This window comes from Bos indicus x Bos taurus, chromosome 19 (genome assembly GCF_003369695.1).
Source record: "Bos indicus x Bos taurus breed Angus x Brahman F1 hybrid chromosome 19, Bos_hybrid_MaternalHap_v2.0, whole genome shotgun sequence".
NCBI lineage: Eukaryota > Metazoa > Chordata > Mammalia > Artiodactyla > Bovidae > Bos > Bos indicus x Bos taurus.
The window spans coordinates 63652081-63668870 of NC_040094.1; the positions used below are offsets into that span (position 1 = coordinate 63652081).

General features: G+C 48.8%; 1 protein-coding gene across 3 annotated transcripts in view; it reads left to right on the forward strand.

Annotated features, from left to right (window-relative positions):
- The first annotated feature begins 385 nt into the window (after nucleotides 1-385).
- Nucleotides 386-16790, forward strand: part of PRKCA (protein kinase C alpha) — a 300566-nt gene continuing 284161 nt past the window's right edge. Inside the window, exons 1-2 of one of the 3 annotated variants that reach the window (XM_027519238.1) lie at nucleotides 386-665; nucleotides 2981-3012. In XM_027519238.1, coding sequence (XP_027375039.1) covers nucleotides 493-665; nucleotides 2981-3012 — 205 coding nt within the window. In that variant the 5' untranslated portion in view covers nucleotides 386-492. The remainder of the gene's footprint in view (nucleotides 666-2980; nucleotides 3013-16790) is intronic. The other 2 variants (XM_027519237.1, XM_027519239.1) reach the window with 2 other exon arrangements.

The following is a 16790-nucleotide window of genomic DNA, read 5'->3' on the forward strand; positions in this document are numbered from 1 at the left end:
CGGCCAGGAGCCGGCCCGGGACGCGGGGCTGCGCCTGGGGCGGGAGGAGCGGAGCGCGGGAGGGAGGAGCCCGGCAAACCCGGGAGAACGGGAAAGGGCGCTTCCTGGGCGGCTCGGGGGCCGCGGGGCAGCCGGCTCCCTCCGCGCGCGCCCCCGCCCTCCCGTGCGTCCCCGCCCCCTGCGCGCCCCCGCCCCGGCCCTCCCGCGCGCCCCCGGCCCGCGCGCTCCCGTCACCCTCCGCGCGCCCCCGGCCCGCCCCACGCGCGCCCGGCCCTCCCCGCGCGCCCCCGCCCCGTCTGCCGGGCCGCGCTCGGGCATGCGCGGTGGGCGGGCCGCCCCCGCTGCCCGACTAGGAAGCGCGAGCGCCGGCGCCGCCGTCAGAGCCGAGCGGCCACAGCGAGCCCGCGGCTCCGCTCCGCTCCGCGCCCGCCCGGCTCCCGGCCGCCCTCGGCCGCCGCCCGCGCCCCCCGCGGCAGGAGGCGGCGAGGGACCATGGCTGACGTCTTCCCGGCCGCCGAGCCGGCGGCGCCGCAGGACGTGGCCAACCGCTTCGCCCGCAAAGGGGCGCTGAGGCAGAAGAACGTGCACGAGGTGAAGAACCACCGCTTCATCGCGCGCTTCTTCAAGCAGCCCACCTTCTGCAGCCACTGCACCGACTTCATCTGGTGGGTGTGCGCCGCCCCTGGACCCGCCCGGCGCCTCGCTCGGCGCCGCGGAGAGTCCGCTCCCGGCGGGACCCCCGGGCGGGGCGCGGCCGTCTCCCCGGGCCGGAGGCTCGGAGCGCGGCCCCGGGAGGCTGCCCGGGCCCCGCCGCGCGCGCGGACCTCTCCCCGGGCCGGGCCCGCGAGCCGGGAGGAGCGGCGGCAAACTGTTGAGGCGGGCGCGGGGAGGGCGGCGGCCGGCCGGCCGGCGGGGCGGGGGCGCGGGCGGCCTCTGGAGCGGACCCGGGCCGCGCGGGGCCGGGAGGACACAGGCCTGCCCGGGGCTGCCAGCGGGCTGCGGCCGCCGAGCCCAGGTAACTTCCAGGCAGCGGTGTCACCCGGGCCGCGCTTTACGCGCCGCAGCTGCCGGACAGGCTGCAGGGTCTCCGATCCCGCCAAGTTTCCTGGGGAGACGATGATGACTTTGACTGACTTTCAAAAGATTGATGACCCCTCTCCTCCAGTTGTTTTAAGAAAGCTAAAACTAAAGGCAGTACAGATGCCTCACTTGGAGAAGCATTCGTTTTTTCCCTCTTACGTTGCCAGACAACCTCCATCCATTCTGTCACTTGCTGCTGTATGTAGGAAGCCCCCCGCGCCCCAAGCCAGAGCCGTCTGGGCCTCCTTAACTCCCCTACCCCGGGGGAGCGGCGCCGGTGACTGCCCAGCCGCTGTGTGGCTCCTGGGTCTTGTGGGGCTCTTGGGAGAACGAACGCTGCTTGAATGCATCGCACAGGGAAACCGTCTCCAAGGGCGAGTCCCGCAAACGTGCTAATTAATAGGTGCTTAACTTCTCCCTTAAGGATGGCTCTATCTGAACCCGTCACACCTGGGGGAATCTTTAAGGGAAAGCCCCACAAATGTGCTAATAAGGTGCTTAATGTCTTCGTTTCTTTTTAGAAATCCACTCCAAAGCACACTTATGTATAAAGCACAGCCACCTCTCCGAATGATTTCCGAGGTGAAGTCAGCGCCTGGAGCGGTTGAGCTCCTAGGTCAATGTAGACAAGACTGCTTAACGTCAGTTCTTGGAGCCTCAAGGCAGAGAGATTGCATTTAGTTAAGGGGAGGTGTTGGGCCTCACGTGTCAGCTGTGAAATTCCATTAAAACGTTCTGTTTAGTCTGTTCTAGACTGCCGATTACTTTCGCAGGACGAGGGTAAGGTAGAAAGAGACATATACATCCAGGCTCGCTGAAGACTTTCCAGGGTCGTTGTTAGCCCCTGTGAACCGATGTGGCCTGTTGGGTCACCAGGTGTAGCATGAAGTGGAAATGAAGATCTCCTTGTCCTCTTCTTCCCCATAGTCAATACTCCTCTTCTCCACTTAGCTGCAGAGCAACCCCTCGGAAGTTCCAGGAAAATATTCCCCAGCACGGTCTAGCCGTGGTTTTAATTTTTGAATTTTCTTCTCTTCTGCATTTCCCTGGTTTACAACTCAAATATTAAAGCACTGATATTTTAAAACTGTTTGCATTTAAATTTTTTTGGGGGGTGGGGAGTGACTAAGTTAATTATAAAGATATGTGAAGTGCTTTGTAAATTTAAAATGCTATGTAAAGCAAGAGATTATGACTCATAACCTTCTGAGAATTTTAATGTAGTTCATCCTAGTTGAAATGGTGTTTGCAATTTAATGTCCATGTCGGAGTTCTCTGCTTAGAGAGTAAATTCTCTAAAGTAATTTACAAGAGCAATATAGCTTCTGAATGTGCTTTGAATGCTGTTGGTTCACAGTAAAATCAGGTCATAATCTCACATGCAAACAGTAGTGATGACACTAATATCTGGCTCCTTTAAGCCAAAACGTAGTGTTAAGAGTGGTGCTACGCGGTCATTTCTAGGTAAGTAATACTTCATAACAAATGATGAAGCCACTTGTTTGTTTTTAGGGCGGAAAGATTTTCAGTTGGTCTTTAGGGACCAAATTCAGCCATCTTTATAGATTTGGTTTTTTAACCATAAAGTTCTTCTTGTTGCTTGAATATTGTAGCCAACAACTTTATAGTCATGTTTTTCAATTAAGTACTGATAAAATGTTAGGGGGAAAAAAAAACTGGCAAGAACCTTGAATATGTTGAAATGAGTTCAGTGAGATTTGGAGGCCAGATCTTTTCAAAGTTGACTTGACTCTGCACTCTGAGCTGTTTAGGCATGTTTTCCTGTCAAATCATTGGGTTTCATGTGCAAACCTTTACCTCTGTAGAATGCTTTGTCATATAACTGGCTTAAGATGTGGTGTCAACAGAAAATAAGAAATTTTTCTTGTTTGTTTTTCAGGGGGTTTGGGAAACAAGGCTTCCAGTGCCAAGGTAAGCTGCCATGTTGCATTTTATTTTCAAGTATAACAAGAAATAAGCATTCCAGACAAGAACAGTGTTTCCAGTCATCTTTTATCTGATACAAAAACAAAAATACATTTAGATGTTTTCAAAATGTGAAGGCTGTAAACTTGGGCCTGGGGGAAGAACACCATTTGGTATTTTCTGGTACTCTGCGTAGAGACCTGCCTTTTTCTTCAAGGGAATAAAACCTTCCTGTAACTTTTTTTTTTTTTTGCCAAGAACGTTCTTGTCAGAAACTGCTGTCTTTGTGTGGGTGTTCAGAAAAAAATGGAATCGCTTAGTGTTTGTGTGACTTCTCTTCCTGTTTTGGTTCATCTTTTACCTGGGAACTGGGTTGGACTTCTCCCTGTGGGCCATACAGCACCCTAGTAGGATGCCTGGGGGTTTTGACGACAGATTGTCAGCCAGAATCAAGTCTGCATGTTCTAAAGGCTGCTGCATGAGGCACGTCTCTCCCTCACGTCAGCTTTGTGACAGCTTCTGACACTCTTGGCTGCATCCACAGAAACGCATTTCCTCTCTGAAGGTGCGTTTATTTCACACACTCCAAATGCCCAGCTTTTCAACTCTCTGTTTGTTGAAACTTTTTTTTTTTGAATGCTTTATTGCTCGTGAAGGCATCCTAGGTCATTAGCTCTCCTCACTGTCTATATTATGTTTACTTAGTCCTGGTTACATTTCCCATCTGGGCTTTGGTTTATTAGGGCAAGTGGAAAGTACATTCTAGCCTGGAAAATATTATCCTAACACTGTTTAATATTAAGCGCATGAGAGATACGCAGGGTGTACTCTTTATGACTTTAAAATTGTACTAGCAAGTTGGTCACCTTTCAAAACCTTCCACACACTGGTGAATGTGTTTCTTATGTATGTTTTATAGACATTTTTAGGTGCAGCTATTTTATGGCATTACCCATCAGCATTCCACTTCTCTTCACACTGTGCTTAACACCCCTGTTGAATAAACTTATTTGGAGAGTGGCATTGAGTAATCCAGAGAGTCCTTTGAAAAAGAATGAGCGTGTGTCTCAGAGGTAGAAGGAAATGTGACTTTTTCCAGTTCTCAGAGTTGTGGACCTGAGCTTCGGAGACAGCATTTGAAGTCTTTGAACGTGGAGTTTAAGGATGTAACCTTGTGATTCTGGGCTAATGTGATTTCTTTCTGCTCTCATTTTTGGTAATGTACTTGGGCGGAGACCTATGGAAACTCATGAGGAAAAGTATTTATTAAATGTCCTAAATAATGTACAAGAGGAAGTGGGTATATGTTATTTAAAAAATGGTCATTTTCTACAGACAAAAAATCCTGGATAATAAAGCTGACCCCTTTCAGACCTGCAGGTTTTGTTGTTGAAACTGGAGAGCAGGTGTGTTGACCACGGCAGGACCCGAGTGGGCTCCCGGGAGCATCGGTGGGGCTTTTAGGAGATTAACAGGTCACTGGCCTCATGTCAGCATCGCCCCCTTTTACCTCAGTTATAAAAGTGATGCTCGTAAATTGTACGAATACTGTATAAAAATGAAATTGGATCCTTGTTTTCTTTTCCCTCGGGCATAACTTCAGACATCCATGCATTCACTAAATTACACATACTTTTTAAAAAGATCTGAATTTTCAATCACTTACGCATTTTTCCAGCAGCAGGCAGTGGGTGTGGGGAAATGCTTCTCTCTCACAACATCGGTTCTGCCTTATTTAGTTGCGTGTGTGGAAGCATCAGACTGACTCACCTGTCTCTACTGAGGGACGTTTTAATTGTTTCTAAGTTCTTAGCAAACGAGGCTGTCAGTATCCTTGGGCTCTAGTATAGGCATGTCTGCAATAGATACTTAGAAGTGTGTGGATACATTTTAAACTTTAATAAGCACAGCTAAGTTGCTCTCCAGAAAGGTTCCAATTGTATTTCAGTATCAATGTGAGAGTACCACTTTCTCTTCACTCTTAACCAGTGTTGGATAATACAAATAAATCCTCTGCACTTTTGCTCTGATAGATGAAAGGGGCTTCTTTCAAGTTCCATCTCCTTTGTGAGGTTAAGCACTTTTCCCAACACATTTTAGCCATTTTTTTAATCTGTCCTGTGAATTTCCTTAACATTTGAAATTGAGGATTTACAAACCAGATTATAGTAGTGAACGTGTGCTATTCTGGTTTTTTTTGACTGTGCCACTGAGCTTGCAGGATCTTAGTTCCCTGACCAAGGATGGGACCTGTGCCCCCCGCGGTGTGGAAGCTGGGCTACCAGGGAAGTCCCTGTGCTCTTCTTTGCTTTGAAGAGTTAAACCAGATGCCTTTAGTGAGTTCCCCTATTATATTTACACTTTAATTCACAAAAGCCATTTCAAATATAAGTGTATCTGCAGTGAGCTAACTGCTTGTTACAATTGTTACGTGTCATCTGTATTTGACTCTGGCAGGCCTATACTAACCTGATATCTTATTGTTGGTTGTAACTTAGATAATACTAGCTCAGGACAGTGGTGTTTTTCAGGTTTTAATTTTAATTTATTTTTAATTGGAGGGTAATTGCTTTGCCATGTTGGATTGGTTTCTGCCGTGCGTATGTACATCTCCCCCCGGAACCTCCCTCCCACCTCATCCCGCCCTAGGTTTTCACCGTTGTTTAATCGCCCAGTGGTTACCCAGCGTTTTCCTATTTTGGTGCTTGCCACACTCTCTTTTTTAAAACATTTCTTTTGGCCACACCTCGAAGCTCACAGGATCTTAGCTCCCCGACCAGGGATCAGCCCTGTGCCCCCTGCAGTGGAAGCGTGGAACCCTGACCAGTGGACCGCCAGGGACATTTCTCTTGCCTCAGTCTTAACATTCGGTCATTTTAGAATATGTTTATGTTTTCTCTCAGTGTTCCCTAAGTTAACTTCCTGTTGTCTCAGTTTGACAGACTCCTTCTTATTCAGAAGACGGACTGTTCTCGTCCGTGCCTGGCAGCACACGCCCTGGGGATGGCAGCTGGAGTCTGGGGCTGGCTTGGTACTCCTTCCCTGTCACTGAAGGAGGGGCAGTGTCTCTAGCTGCTGGTGTGCAGCCTGTTGCTTTGCTCAGTAGATGACATATTTGCAGCCAAGTTGGCTTCAGCTTGAGAGGGGCAGGCACTCCAACTGAGTCATGTTCATGGAGTAAGATAGCCTGAAATGCACGTGCCATATTCCTAGTGAATGTTAAGTAAGAATTGGAAAACAAAAGAAATAAGTGAGTTTTAATCCTCCAATACTTTGGCCACCTCATGCGAAGAGTTGACTCGTTGGAAAAGACCCTGATGCTGGGAGGGATTGGGGGCTGGAGGAGAAGGGGACGACAGAGGATGAGATGGCTGGATGGCATCACTGACTCAATGGACGTGAGTCTGAGTGAACTCCGGGAGTTGGTGATGGATGGGGAGGCCTGGCGTGCTGCGATTCATGGGGTTGCAAAGAGTCAGACACGACTGAGCGACTGAACTGAGCTGAACTGAAATCCTTACAACTGGATTTGTTACCTATGCCATTTAGAAATGGAGAAGGAGACGGCAACCCACTCCAGTGTTCTTGCCCAGGAAAGCCCATGGACAGAGAATCCTGGCAGGCTACAGTCCATGGGGCCGCAAAGAGTCGGACACAACTGAGCATGAACATGCTATCTAAAAAGCATGTTTTGTAAGGATGTTCAAAAAAAGGAAGATTTCCCGCTTCTTTCCTTTCCCCAAGATATTGACGGAAGCAGGGACTTTCTGCAGGTCTGCTGGGTCATGCCCACTTTTCCTTGCTGGACTCTCCTGTCTTTCTGTCGTGGTGCCGGGGAGAACCCTGCACACGTGTCCCCACACGTGACACAGGAGGCTCCCGTGCTGAGGTTGTGCTGCCTGACGTGGTGGAGCCAGGGCCTGGAGCACGGAGGGGGACGTGGTAGATCTGGAAGCCACGGGACTTTCTGAAGGTTCTCAGAGATGAAGACAAGTGTGCTCCTTTGTAGATCCGAGATGGCAGCACTCGAATTTGCCTTTTTTGTTTGTTCGGCTTACTGCTCTGTAGGTTGGCTCAATCTGTTCGGTGCTCATTTCATGTCTGTGAGGCTAGCAGAGAGCTGGTCCTTGCCTGCTTTTTTAAGAAAAAAAAGGATGAGAAGGACGCTTGTCTGGCCCTGGCCATTCCTGAAGCTGCGCTTGAAGCCCGGAAGGCCTGTCCCCGGCTGGGAGCCGGTCCTGCTCGGCCTGCGTCCCTTAGCAGGGTCCGGGAGCGGGGCTGCAGATGCACTTCCTCTGGGGCCTCGGAGCTACAGCGGCATGTCTCCCGCCCTCTCTGCTGGAAGCGGGAAGGAGCCAGCCCTACCTTTCTTTGCCTCCGAGTTAGGGAGGCCTGTGCACTTCTCTAACTACAGTGACAGAAGCTACTTCTCACACTTGCGTAGTCAGTCTGTTACATCTGGTTAACCTGCCTCTCCTGTCTTCCCTGCACTTTGCATTCCTTCCCTCGTGGTGAATGTCACCAGGTAAACTGTCCTGTCGCCCAGGCTCTGAACACGCCATAGAGTGCGTGCTGATTCACTGCAGTCATGTTCAACTCGGCAGCCCGCCAGGCTCCTCTGTCCATGGGATTCTCCAGGCAAGAATACTAGACTGGGTTGCCGTTTCCTCCTACAGGATGTTCCGCACCCGACCCAGGGATCTAACCTGTGTCTTGCATCCCCTGCATTGGCGGGTGGGTTCTTTACCGCTAGTACCACCTGAGAAGCCCACGCTCCAGAATGGCATCAGAATGAATCCCTGCATATGAGCAGAATGTGTGGGGTCATCCTCAGGGACTTCATTCACTTTCTAGGGCCTGCAATGTGGCTCTGAGTCAGTGTGCAATCTCGAGCCACTTCCTGCTAAGCACACCAAATATTGAACTTGACATGTGACCCTGTGAAGCTCTGTATTTCTCCATCATTGAGGGTTAAAAGTCAGCTTTCCCTATACCTTTCCTGATGACATTCCTTCTTAAAGGCCTGTCTCTGGATCGATATTTCAGCTCACCTGAACAGGATGGTGTCTGATCAATATTCTCTGAGAATGAAAGGTAACGTTTTGAATGAAGGAAAAAGAAAAGTGGTTCCCCTTTTAGCTGTAGGAGCTGAGGAATTCCAAAAAACCAGGTCTCTCTAAGGGAGGGTGACCTTTAACAGAGAGGGGGGTTGAGTTGGCAACTCTTTAGAAAAGGATGTCTAGTCATTCTCACACAGGCCTCAGAGTTCCGAGAGCCACGCAGCATGGTCAGCAGTGCTGGCAGGGGCTGGGGGCTGAGACCACGTAGGGGCTGTACCACAAGCCTGGCCTCCTTTGATAGTCCCTGTCCTTCCCACATGCTGGCTTGACTGCCCCTAGACTCTTGGACAGACCACTGGTTTTCAAAGTGGAAGCCAGGATTTTCCATTTCAGAATAGGTCAACATCTCAGGAGCCCCCGCCCCGCTTCTCATCGGGTTTGTTGTTGTTTAATTGCTAAGTTGTGTCCGGTTCACTGTGACCCCATAAACTGTAGCCCACCAGGCTCCTCTGTCCATGGTTTTTTCCAGGCAAGAACACTGGAGTGGGTTGCCGTTTCCTCCTCCAGGAGATCTTCCTGGCCCAGGGGTGGAACCTGCATCTCCTGCATTGTCCAGCAGATTCTTTACCTCTGAGCCACCAGGGAGGCCCTCCCAATTAGCAGCTGGTGAACTATAGATGAACTCTTGGTTATCTGAGTTCCAAAAAGACCAGTCCAAGTAAGAGCGAGTCTAATTTGAAACTCTGGAGGTTTTTCACTGAGGTAGACTAAAGCCTTATTTCAGCTTCAAAGATGAAATTGCCTGTAATCCCCAAAATGCAGGAAAGTGTGATTGAGGTGGGCAGTTGGAAGGGTTAACAGTTTTTACTCGTTAGAAGCAGAGACGCAGGGAAGAAACTGGTGTTGGGGATTCCCGTTTGGTGCAAACTGATTATGAAATGATTTCTGGTTAATGGCTTTCTGAATCGCTGCTCTTCTTCTCAGTATATTAAGTGAAAGTGCTTTTCTTCACACCACACCCCCAAGCCGATGCTGAGGCGTGTGGCGTGGTTATTCCTCCTCCTCGGCAGTAGAAACCTCAAATGTTTATTTGACACGTCCATTTCCTTTAATGTGACTTACTGTCCTGAGTGTTTCACTCTCCTGGATGACTCTCAAATTTAAGTTTTCAGGCACATTAACACTTAGCGCGCTCATTTGTTTTTCCCTCCAGAGTGTTTTTTCACTCATCGCCTGCAGAGCTTCCCTGTCGGTGTGAGCCCGGCTCCTCGCCAGGACGTGGCGTCTCCTCAGTCCTTGCTTTCTCAGGCTCGCCTAAGGCTGCTCTTCTTCCTCCTGGCACCCGAGATAAGTGCTTGAGATGTACTTTCCCAGGAAGTGTTTTCTCTTGATTCCTCTCCTCTCCCGCCTGAACTGGCCCAGATGGTTCGCCTCACCTGCGAGTCTTCCCCTGAAGTGCCTCCCAGGCCTTTCCACCCTCCCTGCCGTGGGACCCTCCTCCTGGAGCTCGGCTTGTCTGTTTCCTCTGTCTGCCTCAAGGGCAAGGACTGAGTCTTCCTTCTCTGTCTCCAGTGTTTAATGCGGTGCCTGGCGCTCAGTGGACATGACGTAAATATTTGCTGAGTGTGAGATTATATAAATATTAAACGGTATGAAGGATCAGGGTGACTTCTGCCTGCCTGCTATTTTTTAAAGTCTAGTTTATAATCCAAAGTCATGTCAGCTGGGAGGAGATCTTGAGATGGCTGAGAAAAGCACTTTCTCAAGCTCAGTGGTGGTGTCTGCTTGCTCAGTTGTGTCCGGCGCTGTGCGACTGCGTGAATGGTAGCGCGCCAGGCTCCCTGTCCTGCATGCTCTCCTGGAGTCTGCTGAGACTCACGCCCATCGAGTTGGTGAGGCCATCCAGCCATCTCATCCTCTGCCGTCCCCTTCTCCTCCTGCCCTCCATCTTCCCCTGCACCAGGGTCTTTTCCAATGAGTCAGCTCTTTGCATCGGGTGGCCAAAGGACTGGAGCTTCAGCGTCAGTCCTTCCAATGAATATTCAGGGTTGATTTCCTTTAGGATTGACTGGATTGATCTTTCAGTCCAGGGGATTCTCAAGATTCTCCTCCACCACCACAGCTCAACAGCACGCATTCTCTGGTGGCCACCCTTCTTTGTGGTCCAACTCTCACATCCATACGTGACTGCTGGAAAAACCGTAGCTTTGACTAGATAGACCTTTGTTGGCAAATTGATGTCTCTGCTTTTTAATATGCTGTGTAGGCTTGTCATAGCTAAGGGTGCTTAATCAAGATATAGAATGGAGAATTCCAGTCTGTCCCTGTAAGTTCTGTGTAATGTTAAACCTACTGAGTTTAGAATGATAGGAATAAACCACGCAGCGCGTCTGCCTTCTGACTGAGAAGTGTCCAGGCGTCCGTGAATCCCCCGCACAAGTTAAACAAGAGCCTCTGGTGGGCCGCAGCAGCGTCCAGCCTCGGGTGCAGGGCGAGAAGCTCGACTAGCACCCGTGTGTGTCTGGCAGTCACTGGGATGGTCCTTTGCTTGGGGATTGCTAGTAGCTGCAGCCAGATTGTCATGTTCCAAAGGGTGCAGACACTCGGCTCGACACTGGTCGTTTTAAACTTCTTGTGCCTGGAAGGATTCTGTGCCCTGGCACGAGGCAGGGCGGGTGGAGCTGCGGGTGCCAGGGGAGCCGCTGCCACTGAGTCCCGAGCCCTCGGCAGGCGTCAGTCAGTTGAGAGATACACTCGCGTTAAATGCAGCCACTTGCTGGACACGCACAAGTTCTCGTCTTAGATCCGTTTGTTCAAAAGCCCCCCGTAAGCACAGGGTGTGATCATTTTGAAATGAGTCCTGATGAATCTGCCAGGCCGGTGGTGGGGTGGAGCTCGGGTGTAGACTCTAACAGTTCTGCAGAGAACACTTTTCAGAGCCAAACGGAAACTTTTTGGTGCCTACAGAGCCTGAATTTATGTGAGGGGAGGAAAGAATGACGCCGTGAAGGGAAACACTGAAACACGCCTGGGTGACATAGAATTAAGACCTGACCGTCCTCCTCTGTCTGTCAGAATTTCCATGACAAACCCTTCATTTCGAGTCTCTTCCCACCCAGCAAACCTCTTGTTAGACTTTAACCTGAGACATGAACATTTCAGGGTTGGCATGGCCCTAGCAGTCAGATCTGGTTGAAATTACTACAGCTACATTAAAAGAAACCCTCTATTAAATTATACAAAGAGGGAAATGGTTTCTGGAAATAGTTTTTACCAGGAATGGAATAGAGGGGAATGATGTGATAAATTGTCAGCACGAGTTAGGAATCATTTAAGACTAAGTTCAGCGAGTAAGATTACATGAGGGCAGTTCATCTTGGATGGCTTCAGTTGCTGTGTTTCTCCCCTTATGCCTACACATCTCTAGTTTTGGCATTTTGGGAAATACAAGATTATTTATTATCTGGGATAAGTAGGTAGGTAAGAGATAAGGGTGAAAGCCCAGGACCTGAAGATGTACTATAAATAAGTTTAGATCCAACTTGTGTAAGAAATGGGATAAGAGAAAGATCTGATCAACAGCTGAATTCTGAGCAAAATTTTATTCTAGAGATCTGATACCTAAGTGCCAACTATCCTGTTAGTGAAACTGCTTCTTGGAGTGATGCGTCTCGTCTCTCACCCAGCACTTCTGAAACGGCCAAGGGTTAGGCCCACTTCACAGAAGAGGCACGGGGGTTTGCTGACTTGCCCGAGGTTACCTAGCTGGGAAGCGGTGGAGCTGGACTCACGCCGGGCAGTGCGGGTTTGCAGCCCGAGCTGTTAGCCCAGTGCCCTGCTGCCCTCAGGTCCCCCTGCTCTGTCAGACTGCAGTTACAGCCCTCAGTGGACAGTGGAGGTGCGGAAGGATGTGTCTTGATCTGTCGCTGTTGAGTCGCTAAGTCCTGTCTGAGTCTTGGCAACCCCGTGCACTGCAGCACGCCAGCCTTCCCTGTCCTTCAGTATCTCCTGGAGTTTGCTCAGATTCCTGTCCAGCCAGTCAGTGATGCTGTTGAGCCATCTCATCGTCTGTCGCCCCCTTCTTTTGCCTGCAGTCCTTCCTAGCATCAGGGTCTTTTCCAGTGAGTCAGCATCTCTATTCCCGCCTGGCACATAGCTTCAGCAGTACCATTTTTCTAGATTCCATATTTATGCATTAATACACTATACTTGTTTTTCTCTTCTGAGGCTGGTACTGTCGGTAACAGTTGGAAGCACAGGGTTTTGCAGCCTTGAGATTAGGACTGGAGGCGATACACTGAGTTATAATAGACGTATACACATTAGTAAGGGAAATAATACAGAGAAGGCAACGGCAACCCACTCCAGTACTCTTGCCTGGAAAATCCCATGGACGGAGGAGCCTGGTGGGCTGCAATCCATGGGGTCGCTAGAGTCGGGCCCGACTGAGCGACTTCACTTTCACTTTTCACTTTCATGCATTGGAGAAGGAAATGGCAACCCACTCCAGTGTTCTCGCCTGGAGAATCCCAGGGACGGGGGAGCCTGGTGGGCTGCCCTGTGGGATCGCAGAGTCGGACACGACTGAGCGACTCAGCAGCAGCAGCAGCCGGTTTAGAGTGTTGTGATAGTTGACGGTTTCTGGTGGGCAGCGAGGGATCTTAGCCGTAGGTATACGTGTGTCCATTCTCCCCCAAGCGCCCCTCCCCTCCAGGCCGCAGCATAACAGAGAGCAGAGTCCCCTGTGCGGGACAGAAGGTCCTTGTTGGTCATCCATGTAAAATACAGCAGGTCATACACCTAATTCTGAAATCTTCTGAGGAAATCTAATTTTTTCCCATGCTGATCACTAAATGACTAAAATGTCTAAAGTCACTTTTGATCACTAAAGTGATTTTTGTTGCTTTAGTTTGACATTAGTTTCTGCAGATTAGCTTCTGAGTGACTTATTAACATGGGAACCTCTGTCACTCTTCTGCTTAATTTCCGGATGGCAGTTCAGAAGCAGGCAGGACTGATATTTATTCTCTAGGTCCAAGGTCAGGTTTGGCTTAAGGGCTGATATTTTCCCTTTGTTCATCTGTGCCACCAGGCATCACAGCACCTGATGGCTGAGTGGAGTCTGTGCTCATGTGATGCCAATTAACTTGCAAGACTAGTTGTTGGGTAGGAGCTGGAGCACTTCATGTTTGAGACTTCCATGGTTGTCTAAAATGAGTAATGCTGTGGAGTAATTGAGATAAACGGCAGAGGCACTGGAGATCAGAGGCCGACTTGCTGGGCAAGGTTCTGGGCTTACCGGATTCAGTTAACAGGATGGCGAGAGGTGTAACACACTCTTCATGATCAATGAAAGCATAAACTCAGGATTCATGACATTAACTTTGATAGGCTCATTCTGAGCAGGGTGCTTGGGTAACTTGCTTAATGGTGGAGGATTAATTGAAGTCCCAAGTTTTATCCCCAATTCTGAAGATGTGTCCACTTCTAGCTTTGGTTTTCCTGTGTGTCCCTGTCACGTCAGGCTTTATTTGACGTTCTGTGTACTTTGTCTGAAACTATGTGGAGAATTAGAATTTAAAAAAAAAATGGCAGTAGATTCGTATCAGATGGGCGAGATTTTAGTCACTAAGAAGGTGGATAGCACTCCTAACCATTAGATTTAATATTATGTATCTGCAATTAAAAACAGGCTTCTATTTAAATGTAGGTTAATCATTTGATTATGCCAAAGCCTTTGACTGTGTGGATCACAATAAACTGTGGAAAATTCTGAAAGAGATGGGAATACCAGACCACCTGACCTGCCTCTTAAGAAACCTATATGCAGGTCAGGAAGCAACAGTTAGAACTGGTCATGGAACAACAGACTGGTTCCAAATAGGAAAAGGAATACGTCAAGGCTGTATATTGTCACCCTGCTTATTTAACTTATATGCAGAGCACATCATGAGAAATGCTGGGCTGGAAGAAGCACAAGCTGGAATCAAGATTTCCGGGAGAAATATCAAGAACCTCAGATATGCAGATGATACCACCCTTATGGCAGAAAGTGAAGAGGAACCAAAAAGCCTCTTGATGAAAGTGAAGGAGGAGAGTGAAAAAGTTGGCTTAAAGCTCAACATTCAGAAAACGAAGATCATGGCATCTGGTCCCATCACTTCGTGGGAAATAGATGGGGAAACAGTGGAAACAGTGTCAGACTTTATTTTTCTGGGCTCCAAAATCACTGCAGATGGTGATTGCAGCCATGAAATTAAAAGATGCTTACTCCCTGGAAGGAAAGTTATGACCAACCTAGATAGCATATTGAAAAGCAGAGACATTACTTTGCCAACAAAGGTTCGTCTAGTCAAGGCTATGGTTTTTCCTGTGGTCATGTATGGATGTGAGAGTTGGACTGTGAAGAAGGCTGAGCGCCGAAGAATTGATGCTTTTGAACTGTGGTGTTGGAGAAGACTCTTGAGAGTCCCTTGGACTGCAAGGAGGTCCAACCAGTCCATTTTAAAGGAGATCAGTCCTGGGTGTTCTTTGGAAAGAATGATGCTAAAGCTGAAACTCCAGTACTTTGGCCACCTCATGCGAAGAGTTGACTCATTGGAGAAGACTCTGATGCTGGGAGGGATTGGGGGCAGGAGGAGAAGGGGACGACAGAGGATGAGATGGCTGGGTGGCATCACTGACTCAATGGATGTGAGTCTGAGTGAACTCCAGGAGATGGTGATGGATAGGGAGGCCTGGCGTGCTTCAATTCATGGGGTCGCAAAGAGTCGGACACGACTGAGTAACTGAACTGAACTGAACTAATCATCTGAATCCACGTGCATTTATATACTGACCTTGACCTCCTTGGTGAATTCTGTAGTTATAAGACCAAGAAGAGCCTTGGTCTTGGAATTCAAAGTGGGGAGGGATTGTGGAGGCTGTGTGACTAAGGTCCCTCAACTTAACGGTGGTGGAACTGGCTGCGAGCGTGCCACGCTGTGTGTAAACCCAGCCACAGAACTGGTCTCCATTCCCAGCTTGTGCAGGGATGGTGTGCCCACGGCCGCTTCCTGCTTCCTGGTGGCTCATAAACCTTTGTACTCTGTGTCCTCTGCAGTCTGAAACCTTAAGTTCTACGACCAGCGAGTCTCGGTGCTCGTCCAGGAATCTCTGTATTAAAGCATCAGGAAATCTGCAAACAAAGCTGGCAATGGATTGCTTTGGGCATTGTGCTCTGAAGCCTGGGAGTTTTATTGAGTAAAGATTGTACATTTATCTTTCATAATTTAGATTGCTAGTCTGGTAATAACGTAAGGACCTGGAGTAGGAAATGGTATTCCGCTCCAGTACTCCTGCCTGGAGAATCCCATGGACAGAGGAACGTGGCGGGCTGCAGTCCATGGGGCAGCAGAGAGTCCGACCCAGCTGAGCATACACACGATAACAAAGACCTGTTTAAAGCATCGAGAATGCATAAGGCTCTGTATCGAAGGAGAATTCACAGGCAGGGAAAACTGCTCTACTTGAAATCACACATTTTTTGACTTTTGTCTTTTTGATTTTAGTTGCCCTTGGTGCTTTGGAAGCAGGCTGCACCCTGAGCTGCTTAGTCTGCTCTTGGTCATTGTTGTTGTTCGCTCGTTAAGTCGTGTCCAACTCCTGGCACCACCGTGGACCGCAGCTCGCCAGGCTTCCCTGTCCTTCACTGTCCTGAGATTTGCTCTAACTCATGTCCATCTCGTCAGGGATGCCATCCAACTGTCACACCCTCTGCCTCCCCTTCTCCTGCCCCCAGCTTTTAGTCTTACACTGAGATGTTACAGCAGAGCTGACTTTACACTTGAAGTATGCATGTGCAAACGCAATAGTATTAATCTATAACTGTACAGATCTTAGTAGCCTCCCCAAGCAAGAAGGTGACTGAATATAACCTTAGAGTTTGTTATTTAGTGGTTTTGTTTTCTGTAGTACAAGTAACTCCGTTGTTAGAATTGAAATTATTTCTCAACAGTGGTACACATACGGAAGTCAGATCTTAGTTTCAGTGTTGACTTGAGGTTCTTATTTTTTTTTCTTTTTAAAAAATTGCTTATTTGGCTATGAGGGTCTTTTAGTTGCAGATGTAGGATCTATTTCCCTGACCAGGGATGGGCCCCGGGCCCCCTGCCCTGGGAGCATGGAGTCTCAGCCCCTGGGCCATCGGGGGAGTCCTGACTTGAGGTTCTGATCTTAGAAATACATAAATTCGGAAAATACACAGAATGATGAAACGGAAATGAAGCATGGGCCTTATGCATACCTTTTTCAGCATTTTCTAAATCCAGATACAACATAAGTCTTGTAAATGCTCCATGGAAAATTCTCTTTATGTCCTAGATTTCTAAGTTGCTTTAAAAATGAGCCCAAAATGTTGGTCTCTCCCCCCAACACCCCATCTTGGTCAGTTTCCCTATCATAGTCTTAGACATCTTTCTTGCTCCAAGAGTCTTTGAGCTGGATTTAAAGTTAGGAAATGCTAAGTACATTATCACTGCTGATTTGATATATATATATGAATAATTCTGAAGATCTGCTAGGACTTGCGAGTGGGGAATTTCTGGGCCATCTTTTTTATCCTTTGTGCCTGCTGTTAGATGGGAGTTGTTGCCTGATTTGAGTAATAGCCTTCCTTTTCAAATTCAGCTCACTTTTCTGAGAAAGTCTTGGACTCTGCAGTGGGGCAGTGAGTCGGACAGTCAG